The sequence below is a fragment of the Gossypium hirsutum genome, chromosome A01 (assembly GCF_007990345.1).
Source record: "Gossypium hirsutum isolate 1008001.06 chromosome A01, Gossypium_hirsutum_v2.1, whole genome shotgun sequence".
Taxonomy (NCBI): domain Eukaryota; kingdom Viridiplantae; phylum Streptophyta; class Magnoliopsida; order Malvales; family Malvaceae; genus Gossypium; species Gossypium hirsutum.
In genome coordinates, this window is record NC_053424.1 from 3,085,976 (window position 1) to 3,099,088 (window position 13,113).

At 32.9% G+C, this 13,113-nt stretch overlaps 1 protein-coding gene and 1 pseudogene across 1 annotated transcript; both read left to right on the plus strand.

Moving 5' to 3' along the window:
• Positions 1–9,508, plus strand: part of LOC107943333 (G-type lectin S-receptor-like serine/threonine-protein kinase At1g11330) — a 28,953-nt pseudogene extending 19,445 nt beyond the window's left edge.
• Positions 9,509–10,301: 793 nt separating this feature from the next.
• Positions 10,302–10,971, plus strand: LOC107943332 (G-type lectin S-receptor-like serine/threonine-protein kinase At1g11303). Its single transcript, XM_016877079.2, has one exon. The coding sequence runs from the start codon at positions 10,392–10,394 to the stop codon at positions 10,908–10,910; it is 519 nt and encodes a 172-aa protein (XP_016732568.1). The 5' UTR covers positions 10,302–10,391; the 3' UTR covers positions 10,911–10,971.
• The last annotated feature ends 2,142 nt before the right edge of the window (positions 10,972–13,113 follow it).

The following is a 13,113-nucleotide window of genomic DNA, read 5'->3' on the forward strand; positions in this document are numbered from 1 at the left end:
TAGTATTATTTTATGTGTTATAATATAATTTTATAAGTACATGTAAATTTTGGTAAGTTAATTTTAGCAATTTCTAGTCCAATTCCGAAAAAGGACTAAATCGCGTAAAAGGTAAAAGTTGTGTTTTAATACCTAAAGGTGTGTTAAATTGCCTTGTATCTTAAATTGGGGGTCTTTAAAGTGAAATTAGGCCATTGAAAGTGTGATGGCCGGCCATGGGAGACAAAATTGTTGAAAAGTCAAAATTAGGTGAAATTTGGTCACCAATTTTGACTAGTTTTATTATTAACAAATCAAAAAGAAAAAGCTATCATTTTTCTCTTCTCCTTCACCGAAATATGCAGCAAAGAAAGGGTTTTGAAGCTGGAAAATTTCAGCAACATATTTCCCTTGCTTGTAAGTGATTTTAATGTCTTTGCTTGATGATTTTTACATTTTTGGAACCCCTAAAGCATGAGCTTTCATAAGAGGGGACTGTTTTTCAAAATGATGAAGAGTCTAGGGTTTTGCCATGAGAGTAAATGTGTTGTTTGCTGTGTTTTTATGGAAGATTATGAGTCCTAGTTGTCTAATAAACAACTTTTGTGAAAGAAATTACATGAAAACACCTTAAAAAAGGGCTAGATTGCTAAGTTGTAAAATAAGTTGTAATGTGTAAAATAGTTGAAATTATGAGTTGCTATAGTTATGAAAATGGTTCATCTAGACTCAAGGAGTAAAGAAATGTGATAAAAATTATTTTACGAGCATTGAGGCAAAAGTGCAAATATGTAAAAGTTTAGGGGTCAAAATAAAAATTTGTAAAAATATGATTTTTATACCCATATGAATATTGTGACTGATTGGTAGGCTAAATGTGATATTATAGATCAAGAAAATCGAGATTTGGACCTTATTCAGAAGGAAATCGATTAAGGGATGATTATGTCCTTTTCACCTTTGTGGTATCGAGGTAAGTTTGTATGTAAACAATACCATGCTATACATGTATTTAAATGTTATCATGACATGAATTGTACAGATATTAAGTGTATGTGATTAATAGAAATATGATAAGACAAAGCCTTAATAGACGAGGAAAAATCCCGTTTGAACCTTAGAAATAGAATAGGATACGAGTGACATGTCACTAGGAATTATGAGTCTAGATGACTAGCTCGAGAGTGAGCATTGAAACGTCATGAGATATGAGGTAGCTTTAGCTACAATTGAGGCACTTATGTGCAAAGGCTTTTCTGAGTATCCAATTAGTATTCCAAGTGTTCAACGGGTAATCCAAGGAAAGAGTTGATGATGGTCCCAACGAGGTAAGTCATTGGTGAGTATACACTTGAGTTATGTTACGAGTTGTGCAAGTATGTATATTAAGCCTATGAGAATGCCTTGATATGTGATGATCTATGATGCATAATATGTGTTCTTACCATGATGGATGAAATGATGTTGTATTAATTTTGTGAACAATGATCATGAATGAGTAACTTAGCCTTGACAGATTTGAGTTACTGTAGTAATGTAACTTTGAAAATACACTAAAAATAGTGGAAAATTAGTTAGAGGAGAATAAAATATGATATTAAATCTTAATGAGTCTATTTTCACATGAAAGAAACAGAGGAAGAAAAAGAATTCTATATTGTGTGATATTTGAATTCTTGTAAAACAGGGTCTGAATGAATTCGAGATCCCCTCTTCTAACTTTAGAAATTCATCATAAATTGTAAAAAAATTATTAAGAGTCATACCTTACATGCATGGATTCCTTATTGAGTCTATTTTTAAGGGAAAAAATGGCATCGTCGTTGGAATTTTGTACAGGGAGAAATTCGGTTTGTAGTGCACAAGGGTCAGAGTGGTCATACCCTGAAACAGGGGAGACTTTAACTAATAAACTGTACTAAATGGCTTGACCAAAAATTCTAGAAAAAAATTAGTAAGTATACATATGAGTATAGTTTCAAGATAAATAGACGAGAACATTATTCGAATCCTGTACTATGAGATAATTGAACTTTAGAACAGAAGGGTTGAAACTGTCAGACAGTGAATCAGGAGCAAACTTGAGGAGTAAACTGTACTAATTGGCTAAGTCAAAAATTCTGGAAATTTTATGAAAGAAAGATAAATGAGACTAGTTTCAGGGAAAATTAACAGAACTTAATTTGGAGTTTCGTAGCTCCAGATATAAATAATTTAGTGACTATTGTTCAGGAAGACAGCTTGCAGTGAACTTGAGAATATGTTGTAAACATTGATAAAACAAGTTAATGAGTTGCTTATTGTTTTCATATGAACTTACTAAGCGAAAGCTTACCCCCCCTTCTTTCCCATGTTTTCTAGAGTTTCCAGGTTAGCTCGGGTTGAAGGCCGTCAGAGATATTATCACACTGTCGAGTTAACGCTATCGGCGTAAGTAAACTCAAGTGATTCTAGTCTATGGCATGTATAGGGTTTTAATGTGAGTATGTAATATTATGATTTAGCCAAAGGCATTGGCTTGTTATTAAGGTAGTATTAGTCATGTAAATTGGCCTATGTCGGCTAATATCGTTATGGGCCATATGATTATTCTTATGCATGTATGTTATTATCTCTTGTGATGTGGCTTACAACATGTATGCCTAGAGATTGAATTGAGATTCATTGATGAGCTAATAACTAATGCAGGATTAAGTGATTGGTAAATAGTTAACAATGCTTCATGAATGGTTTGTGGATATGATTATTTATGCTTTGTGATGGACATGAGGTTTGATGACATGTTGATAGCTATAGCATTAATATGGTAAAGATGAAAGAAAAACTTATTGTAATGGTTGCATGTGAAATTACCATGGTCATGTCATGTTAGGAAGGTTTAAGTGCCTAATTTTGCCATGTTGTATGTGTAATGGCCCAAATTTGAGGTTATCGGAACAGTGGTTTCGAACCACAAATCCGATGAGAAAAATTTTATTTTTCTTATATTTTTATGGTCTACAATTTCACAAAAAATTTCCGATAACCTCAAATTTGGGCCATTACAATATGCTATTGTATAAGTATGCATGCATGTGTTGTGAGTGTGACAAAATGGCTTGGAAAATAGCCTTGTATTTGTCCAGGTTTTGGACATGGGTTCGGGACACGGGCGTGTTCTTAGCACCCGAGCGTGTGTTCTATACCTACACGGCGTGTAGAGCCCTGATACAAGAGATTTCTTAAGTTTTTCATGAGTTCTCGGTTAGGTCTCGAACCATCCCGAATGCATGTATTGGGCCTCGTAAGCTCGCATAAAGGACAGATTGCATGAGAAAAGAAAATTTTTTAATTATTTGAGATTTCATGGCCCTGTTTAGTATGGAAGTGTTAGTAAAAGTCAGGTAGCACCTCAAACCCCGTCCAGGCGTCGGATGCGGGCGAGGGGTGTTACAATTCTCGTTCTGTATTCGTCGAAGGAGATAGTTGTGCAGAAAGCTTGAAATGAGAAGCCAACGGGGTACTTATAGGTTTTGTCTGTTCGTTCATGCCAAACTATTGTAGTACCTTTTTCAAATACTGCTTCTGAGACAAGCTAACTCTATCATGAGCTCTATCTCTCCATATTTCCATGCCGAGAATCTTTTTAGCTTCTCCTAGATCTTTCATCTCAAACTCGAGATTGAGTTGAGTCTTCAATCTTTCAATCTCAATTTTGCTCTTAGATGCTATTAGCATATCATCAACATATAAGAGCAAGTATATGAAAGTTCCTTCTTGTAGCTTCTGAAAATACACGCAATGATCAAATTTACTTCTTGTGTACCTTTGCCCTTTCATGAACTGATCAAATCGCTTGTACCACTGCCTTGGAGATTGCTTCAATCCATAAAGCGACTTTTTCAGTTTGCAAACCCAATTTTCTTTTCCAGCAACATTGAATCCATCTGGCTGAGTCATATAGATTTCCTCTTCCAAATTACCATGTAAAAACGCAGTCTTCACATCAAGCTGAACTAGTTCGAGATCATATTGCGCAACCAAGGCTAGTAAAATCCGTATAGATGAATGCTTCACAACTGGAGAAAACACTTCATTATAGTCTATTCTTTCTTTCTGAGCGTAACCCTTTGCTACCAATCTAGCCTTGTATCAAATTTTATTTTTACCAGGAAATCCTTCCTTCTTTACATATACCCATTTGCATCCAATTGCCTTCTTTCCCTTGGGTAGTGTCACCAACTCCTAGGTCCTATTTTTATGAAGAGACTGCATTTCTTCATTCATTGCTTGCTTCCACTTTACACCATCAGGGTTACTTATTGCTTCTGTGTAAGTAGAAGGAATATCATCATCTGTAATTGGAAGTGTATAGGCCACTATATCATCAAAGCGAGCAGGCTTACGAATCTCTCTTCTTGGCCTCCTATATGCAATTGAATCTTGTTGATGTAGAGGTTCTTGGGTAGGAACCTCTTCATCATTTGTCCCTTCAATATTAGCTGGATCATCGTTAACCTTTTCAAGCTCCACCCGCTGCAAAGTACTACTGGTTTTGTCATCCTTTTGTGAATCCTTGTACTTTTAACATGGTTGATTCATCAAAAGTCACATCTCTACTGAAAACAATCTTCCTTGTATCAAGACACCAGAGATGGTATCCTTTTACTCCATCAGTTATACCCAAGAATAATGATTTCTTTGCTCTTGGGTCTAACTTAGATTCTTTTACATGATAATATGCAGTGAAACCAAATACATGTAAAGAATCATAATCAGTAGAAGATTTACCAGTCCACATCTCCATAGGAGTTTTTCCATTTATTGCAGCTGATGGAAAACGGTTAATTAGATGGCATGCATATGTAACTGCCTCAGTCCAAAATTCCTTGCCCAATCCAGCATTGGACAACATACATCGAACTTTCTCCAATATAGTTCGATTCATGCGTTTTGCCACCCCATTCTGCTGTGGTGTATCCCGAATAGTGAAGTGTCACACAATGCCCTCATCTTGACATACTTGTAGAAATGGATCATTTTTGTACTCAGTGCCATTATCTGATCGAAGTCGTTTGACCTTTCGACCAGTCTGAGTCTCCACCATCTTTTTCCATTTCAGAAATGCATCCAAAACTTCACTTTTTCTTTTCATTAGATACACCCATACTTTTCTTGAATAATCATCAACAAAAGTAACAAAATAGTGCATACCTCTCAAAGAAGCCACTTTGGTAGGTCCCCACACATCACTGTGAACGTAGTCCAGAATTCCTTTCGTATTATGAATTGCTGGACCAAATTTTACCCTCGTCTGCTTGCCCAGAACACAATGTTCACAAAATTCCAATTTGCAAGAATTTGCACCTTTCAACAAGCCTTGCTTCGCTAAAGTCTGCAAAGATTTTTCACCAGCATGTCCCAATCGCATATGCCATAATCTGGTAGCCTCTGAATCTACATATTTTGTAGAAACTGTTGATGTTGATCCAATAACTGTACTTCCATTTAAAAAGTACAAGTTATTTCTTCTTGTGCCTTTCATCACCGTCAATTGCCCAGCTACTACTTTTAGTAATCCATCTCTCAAAGTGATTGTGAGCCCTTTAGATTCTAGGGCCCCTAATGAGATGAGATTTTTCTTCAGGCTAGGTACGTAGCGAACATCTGTCAAGACTTGGATTGAGCCGTCGTGATTCTTCAATTGGACTGTACCCACTCCCATTGTCTTACAAGCACTATCATTTCCCATAAGAACAATTCTACCTTCTAGCTCTTTAAGACTAGAAAACCAGTCCTTATTAGGACACATATGGTAAGTACATCCTGAATCCAAAATCCACTCATCCGTTTGACATGCCATTGCCATGCCAACCAAGCTAAAGTCTGACTCCTCATCATGCTCCGCTACACATGCATTAGAAATAGCCTTGCCCTTTTGTAGCTTAGGACAATTCTTTTTCCAATGCCCTTTTTCACGGCAAAAGGCACATTCATCTTTGGCGGGTCTCCCTTTGGACTTTCCCCTTCTACCAGATTTGCTGCTGTGTGAACGACCTCTTACTGTTAAGACTTCTGTAGTTGTATCTCTGTGATCTCTTTTATCTTTCTTTCGAGTCTCATATTTATACAACGCACTACAGACTGCATCAAATGTGATCGTGTCCTTCCCATGAAGCAATGTGGTGGTAAGATGATCATATTCATCAGGAAGGGAATTCAACAACAATAATGCCTTGTCTTCATCTTTAAATTTCTCATCCAAATTTAGCAAGTCTGCTAAAATTTTATTGAATGAGTTCACATGGTCATTCATCGACATACCGGGTGCATACATGAATCGATAAAGTTTCTTTTTCATATAAAGCCTATTTTCAAGACTTTTCGTTAGAAACTTTTCTTCTAGTGTATCCCATAACTTCTTCGCTGATGTCTCCCTCATGGCAGAGTACTTCTGCTCTTTGGCCAAACATAGGCGGATTGTACCACACGCCTGTCTATTGATCTTAGCCCACTCCTTGTCATCCATCTTGTCAGGTTTTTCTTCAAGGGCTATATCTAGTTCTTGCTGACATAAGACATCCAGGATCTCACATTGCCACATACCAAAATTATTGGTACCATCAAATTTCTCTACTTCAAATTTTGCATTTGTCACAGTAGTCTTTGCTGATGACGATGCTGCTGCCATTTTTCTCCTCAATCCCAACTACTGTATACGTGAACAGTACTGTATACGTAAATAGTACCATATATATGAATAGTGTCGTAAATGGTCGTATTTCCCAAGTACGAATCTGGCTCTGATACCAATTGTTGCGCGGAAGCGTGTGAAAGAGAAAAAATATTGTACTGAAAAATCACACTAAGTTCAATTCCCAGGAAAGAGAGGTAGATCACGAAGATCACTTAAATACCAAGTCTTTCCTAGCCAAAATATCCCTATATCGTAATTTAATAGCACAATAAATTACTACAATCACATTCACAAAATATGCAAAATAAATAATAAAGAACACCAGAATTTTAACGAGGTTCAGCAAATTTTGCCTACGTCATCGGGCACTACCAAATATATTTCACTCCAAAAATTACAAGTGAAATTTACAAATAGGGAGAGAGAATAATGCCTTAAGTAGAGAATGGCAATTATGGGATGAAGAAAGTAAGAAATGGTTAGGCCTATTTATAGTTGAGGTTCAAGGATCAACTTGCAATGTCCCTATACAATTAGGGACCAAAATTGCAATTATCCCATGCCAACTTTTAACCCAACTTGCCAACCAATCTTACTTTCTACTTTCGGTGCCCACCCTTTTTGACTTTTCAAACAATGGGTGGGTTCCAATAAAAAGTATTATGTAAGGAAAATCTTATGTATTTTTATAGAAAAATAAACTTCTAATTTTTTTTAAAGTTTTTAATGTTTTTTTAACTTTTAAAAATCAAGACTAAATTAACAAAGTGTGTAAAGTTAAGGGTTAAATATGTTCAAAATTTTAAATTTAGGACTAAATTGATAGATTCTGTAAATATTGAACGATGAAAATTGTAATTATGCCAATAAGAAAAAATGTCACTATTAGTGATTTAACACAAGAGTGACCAAAATATTAAATTTCGATAACATTAAATAGAAACACACTAATGGTTAAATGACTATCTTTATAGCTTACCCTTAAAAATTTAATATTTAAAAATTAATTAAATGTTAAAATCACACATATTTCACATTAGAAGGTAGTAATTATAAAATATAGAAGTATGATTCTAAGTTTTCTTTAAGCAATAAAATTGGTCGCCTTTGTGTAAGAGGATATGAAAAATTGGTTATGGCTTGGTCCATGAACATGTCAGATGTAATTATATTCTAAGATTTGAATAGCTGCAACGAAATATTTTGACTCTGTTCATTGTTCCATATTTATTTCAATTGATTGACATAACAACAATTCTATCTACAATCACAATTAATACAATATGGTAAAAAATACAGCAATGATTGTAGTTTAGATCCACTATTATAGAAATTAACTATAAATCTTGAGGTCTTATTGTTTAAGTTTTGTCATAGATCCAGCTAAATAAGATGTTTTGGATTGGAGAAAACGATTCAATATTATTGAAGTGATTAGTCGAGGATTGCTTTATCTTCATAGAAATTCAAGACTAAAGATTATACACAGAGATATAAAAGCAAGTAACATTTTACTCGATGAAAAATTCAACCCAAAAATTTTGCATTTTGGGATGGCTAGGATTTTCGGAGGCAATGAAAATCAAGCTAACATTAAAAGGGTTGTTGGAACTTAATAAGTTGGAACTTTCTCCCTATCATTTAATTTTATTCTCTTTTTTTTTTGGATAAAATATGGTATAGATGTATCTATTGATGGATCAGGTCCAATGCTTAAAAAGATTACATGCCTAGACCTAAATTTAGTTTGGCTTAGTTTGATCTATGGACTCATTTTACCATTTTTAAAAATTAAAATAATAAAGAATATATTTTTTTATACTTTTATTATTTAATTTTAATGTGGATCGACTCGTGAACAAGTTTAGGTCAGGGTTGTAATTGATGTTGTTTTTAATGTTAAAATACAGTGGTTATATGTCTCTTGAGTATGTAATGCAAGGACAATTTTTAGAGAAATCGGATGTATTCAATTTTAGAGTTCTATTGCTAGAGGTTGTTAGCGGAAGAAGAAACACAAGCTTTTACAACGATCAATATGCACTTTGTCTCTTGGGATATGTAAGTCTATAAGATAATTAGAGATGTTGGTGGATCAAATTAGGGTGTAAGAAGTTTTTGCAAGCTATTCAGGTTCGAATCAAGAAAACTTGAATTCTACTAAGTAACTATTGAGTTGAGAGATCATGAGCTAATCTTGAGAATCTTAATGCTTGAATTGAGTAGCTTGCAAGGTGACATCGAGAGTCCTAATACTTGAATTGAGTATATGCTCTGTTTTTTGCTTTAAATATATATTGAACATTTTCAATTGAAATTTGAGCTTGACTAGAATATCGAGTTTAAGTTGAGCCTAAGAATGAAGCTCAATTTAGACATAGGTAAACAAGCTTAAGCAAGAAATTTTGAGCAGTTGGATCTTTATATATGTTGAATTGAGCTGATCAAAATCTATTTAGGCTTTTGTGTTTATAACTTTGAGTTGATTTAGGCCGGAAAGTTTTGGTATTAATTTAGACAAATTTTCTTTTCCATTCTGAGGCATGGAAATTGTTGGGGAATGGCGATATTTGTGGCATAGTAGACAAAGTGATTTTAGAGTCAGAAACATATTCAAAGAATGAAAATAAAAAAGAAATATGGAGATGCATACATGTTGGCTTGCTATATGTTCAAGAATTTGCTAAAGATAGACCCACTACGCCTACAGTTGTTTCAATGCTTAATAGTGAGATTTCAAATCTTAACACTCCAAAACAACCTGCTTTCACTGAAGCACCACTAATGAGTCATGATGTTAAAGATAGGACTTCACTTAATGATGTAACTCTTACAAACCTTAATGGCAGATAGAGATACAAATTAATTATTTGTAGCGTTTAGAAATACAGTTTTAAGTATTGAAATTTATTTTTTATATTCAACCTATTTTTATCATTTTATTTCTATGATATTTGTAATTTTATTTGTTCCATTATAGTGAATTTACCATTATATTTGAACATGGCAGTTTAATACCAAAATTGAAAACTCATTTGATGAAATTCAAATTCAAACTCGATCCATTTTAATTTAAATATAAAAAAATTAACAATTTAAACATGTTGACTCCAAGCTTAAAAATAATTTAAAATCCAAAATAATTTAAAATTAAAATGATTCAAACCCAAATTTACCTAACCCAAAAGTCTCCATTGTGTTTGGTGGATTCATTGTTTTGGGTCAAAGCATCGTTCCAACCTTGGGGCCATAATCTTCCATGATATAGTCAGTGTTATAAGTCTTCCACTAACTAGTAAAGTTCCGCTTAAGTTCCGGATGTATCTTTCACATATCTTTCTTGGCAACTCCCCCGTATGTCCTCGCGTTTCCGTGAAGAGACTTTTTTGATGTCTTAAATCGACAATGTAATCTTTAAGAAGAAAACAGTGGAAAGCAAATTAAACTTGCATTTTGGGTGGAAGATAAATGAGTCTTCAAGTCAATCAAATTAAACGTGCATGACAAGCTAGAAGTATTAATTTCCATGAACAGGGTGACATGCTAGTTGAATACAAAATAAGTAGTGATTAGTGCTTGAAGAAAATTCAAATCTTGATGTAAATATTTGCAACTGCCTTGAAATATCATTACATCATATCAAAATCAGACTTTGTTTTTAACTGAAAAAAAAATTGAGTTGAGTTAAATATCATTCATAAATCATAGCGTCTCTTCCAAGTTCTGGGAAGAGATTATGGGAAAAACTATTAGCTGCTCTGTTTTACTAGCTTTAATATCTTGCTTTTACTTACTATTTGCCACTGCTTTAGACACAATAACACCATCAAAATCCATCAAAGACCCTGATGTTATAATCTCCCAGAATGGTGTTTTCCGATTGGGATTCTTCAGCTTGGCTAACTCCAGCAATCGTTATGTAGGGATACTCTACAATCAAATCCCCGTACAAACTGTTGTATGGGTAGCAAATAGAAACAGGCCTCTCAAAGACTCTTCTGGGATTCTCAACATATCAGATGATGGCAACCTTGTTGTTTCCAATGGAAAAGCTGAGGTTCTTTGGTCATCACATGTTAACAATACAGCTCCTAATGCAACAACTGCCCAGCTTTTAGACTCTGGAAACCTTGTCCTTAGTTATGGTGAGGATGGAGCAGCTAGTTCTGCACGTTTATCATACAGACTGAGATTATGTAATGGAATAATAATATGTTATAAAGAATTAGCATTATTTTGGAAAGTAATTTTCTAATAGTTGTATGCAGTCAATATTAACGATGTTTCTAAGCTTAATTTAAAAGTGAAATTTATAACCTTTTCTCTAATCTAATTTATTTTAGTTAGTAATTTATTTAAATATAATTCAAAAATTATGGATACAATAATTATTGTATGGTTTAAATGGTGCACCAATCAGAAGATTAAAACGCTATATGAATTTACATAATTATTTAAATAAATACCACATGTATTATAAGAGGTTTCATTTCTTCAACAATTGGTAATATGTTATAAAAATAATAATAATAGAATGTTATAGGAAAATTTTTAATTTAGAAGAGATTAAATAAAAAAAATTCATTTTAAGAGGACCAGAGTTCTTGTCAGCCCTCTTAACTCCGCCCCTATATCTCAATCTCTAACTTTCCGATAGCAAAATTTTGTACCATGTATCCTAGAGCCAACCACTTGGCCTTAATTAGAAAATCATTTGTAAGGCAACATATTGAATCAAAATAATTAAAAGTTGGTATATTTTCCTACAAATGATTAATATGCATAGTGTTACTTTCCTTTTTAGTTTGAGATCCTTTGGTTTTTAGTTTTAATTAAATTTAGAATTCTTTATCGGGTTTTAATTAAATTTAGGTCTCAACACTATATTCTCTATCCGCAAAACTAAACTCAAAATCTTATATTCTCTATCCGCAAAACTAAACTCAAAATCTTAGTTAAGGAACATTGAACTCAGAGTGGTACCAAGGATGCTAGTCTTTAAAATTATAAAGATATAAGTTATTAAAATGGTGAAATTGCATTTTATTTCTCACAAAAATATATAACTTAATTCCAGCCCCTAGAAAAATTTTCTGACTTCTCCCCTAATTAAACTTCTTATCACTCAGTCCAACATCTAGCTAAACAAGTATTCTTATTTGTAAGATTCATATTACAAAGGGATAAATATCAAAACTACACATAAAATTTGATACATGAACTTTAATTTGATGCAATTATACACATCAAAATTTAATTATGATTCAAATGTATACATAAAACATTTAAAGAAATAAATACATTACTTTATTTTTCGTATTAGATAAATTAAATTATTTATATATGTAATATAAAATACAAAATTATGTCATATCGATAATTGTATTAATAATTTAAATAAAAAATTGTCATATATAAAATCATAATTTTTTTAGATTTATCCCTATAGCAAATAACTCCAAGTTGTAGGACATATAAGCCATGCATGCATCATATCAAACGTACAAAAAACTTCTAAAGATTGGCAAATACTAAGTCAATGTGTCTGTGTGCTGAAAGAATGTTGTATTCAATTATAATTCTATAAATAATGCACTTGTAAATCCATAATATAAATAAATGAACATGAAATTACTTTATCATGTCATATTCCATCATTTGCCGACAGGATCTTTATCTTCCACCTTCTTTGCTTGGGAAATTAAGAAAGACCAACTTAAGCTCCAAGCAAGACTAGTGGGTACTTCTGTATAGTATTCTAATACTTTAAATTATACATTTAATTGATTTTAGTAGTTAAATTTTATTATTAGATTGATTTTATGTATAAGTTGTGAATTTAGTCTCTATTCTTTAAATTGATTTTTTTAATTCTTAAAATTTTTAGATTTTAAAATTTAATCCTAACTCGAACAACAGTAGTTAAATTCATTAAGTAATATAATACCGTTTTTGTGAGTATTATTTATAAATAAAAAACTAACATAATATCAGACATGTGATAATATATTTATTTTATAATATTTTAAAAATAATTAATCTAACTGTTATTATTTGAGTTACACATAATTTAAAGAATTTAATTATTTTACAAATCAAAATATAGAATCGGTGCCCCTAATCCAATGATAAAAAAATTACATCAAAATGAAGTCTTAGGTCCAGAATTCAATTTTTTGGACATCCTATCCCCTGATTGTATTTGTGTGAACATGGTGGCACATGAGTTGATTTTTTGGTACTCCAATGGAAGAAAGTGCCAACAAAAATATAGAAAATTAAGAGTAATTGACACTTCCAGAAAATTTCCACAAGCCAATATGAGATTACGTATATACAAAGAAAATTGAGATGTAGACCACTAGACGTAAACATGTGAGCCTGCCATGAAACATCATTACACCATATCAAAATCAGACCCTAAAAAAGGGTCAATTTCTGTAGAAGGTCCCTACCCT

Coding starts and splice junctions, on each gene's coding strand:
- LOC107943332 (XM_016877079.2), top strand. CDS start 10,392: ATGGGAAAAACTATTAGCTGCTCTGTTTTACTAGCTTTAATATCTTGC.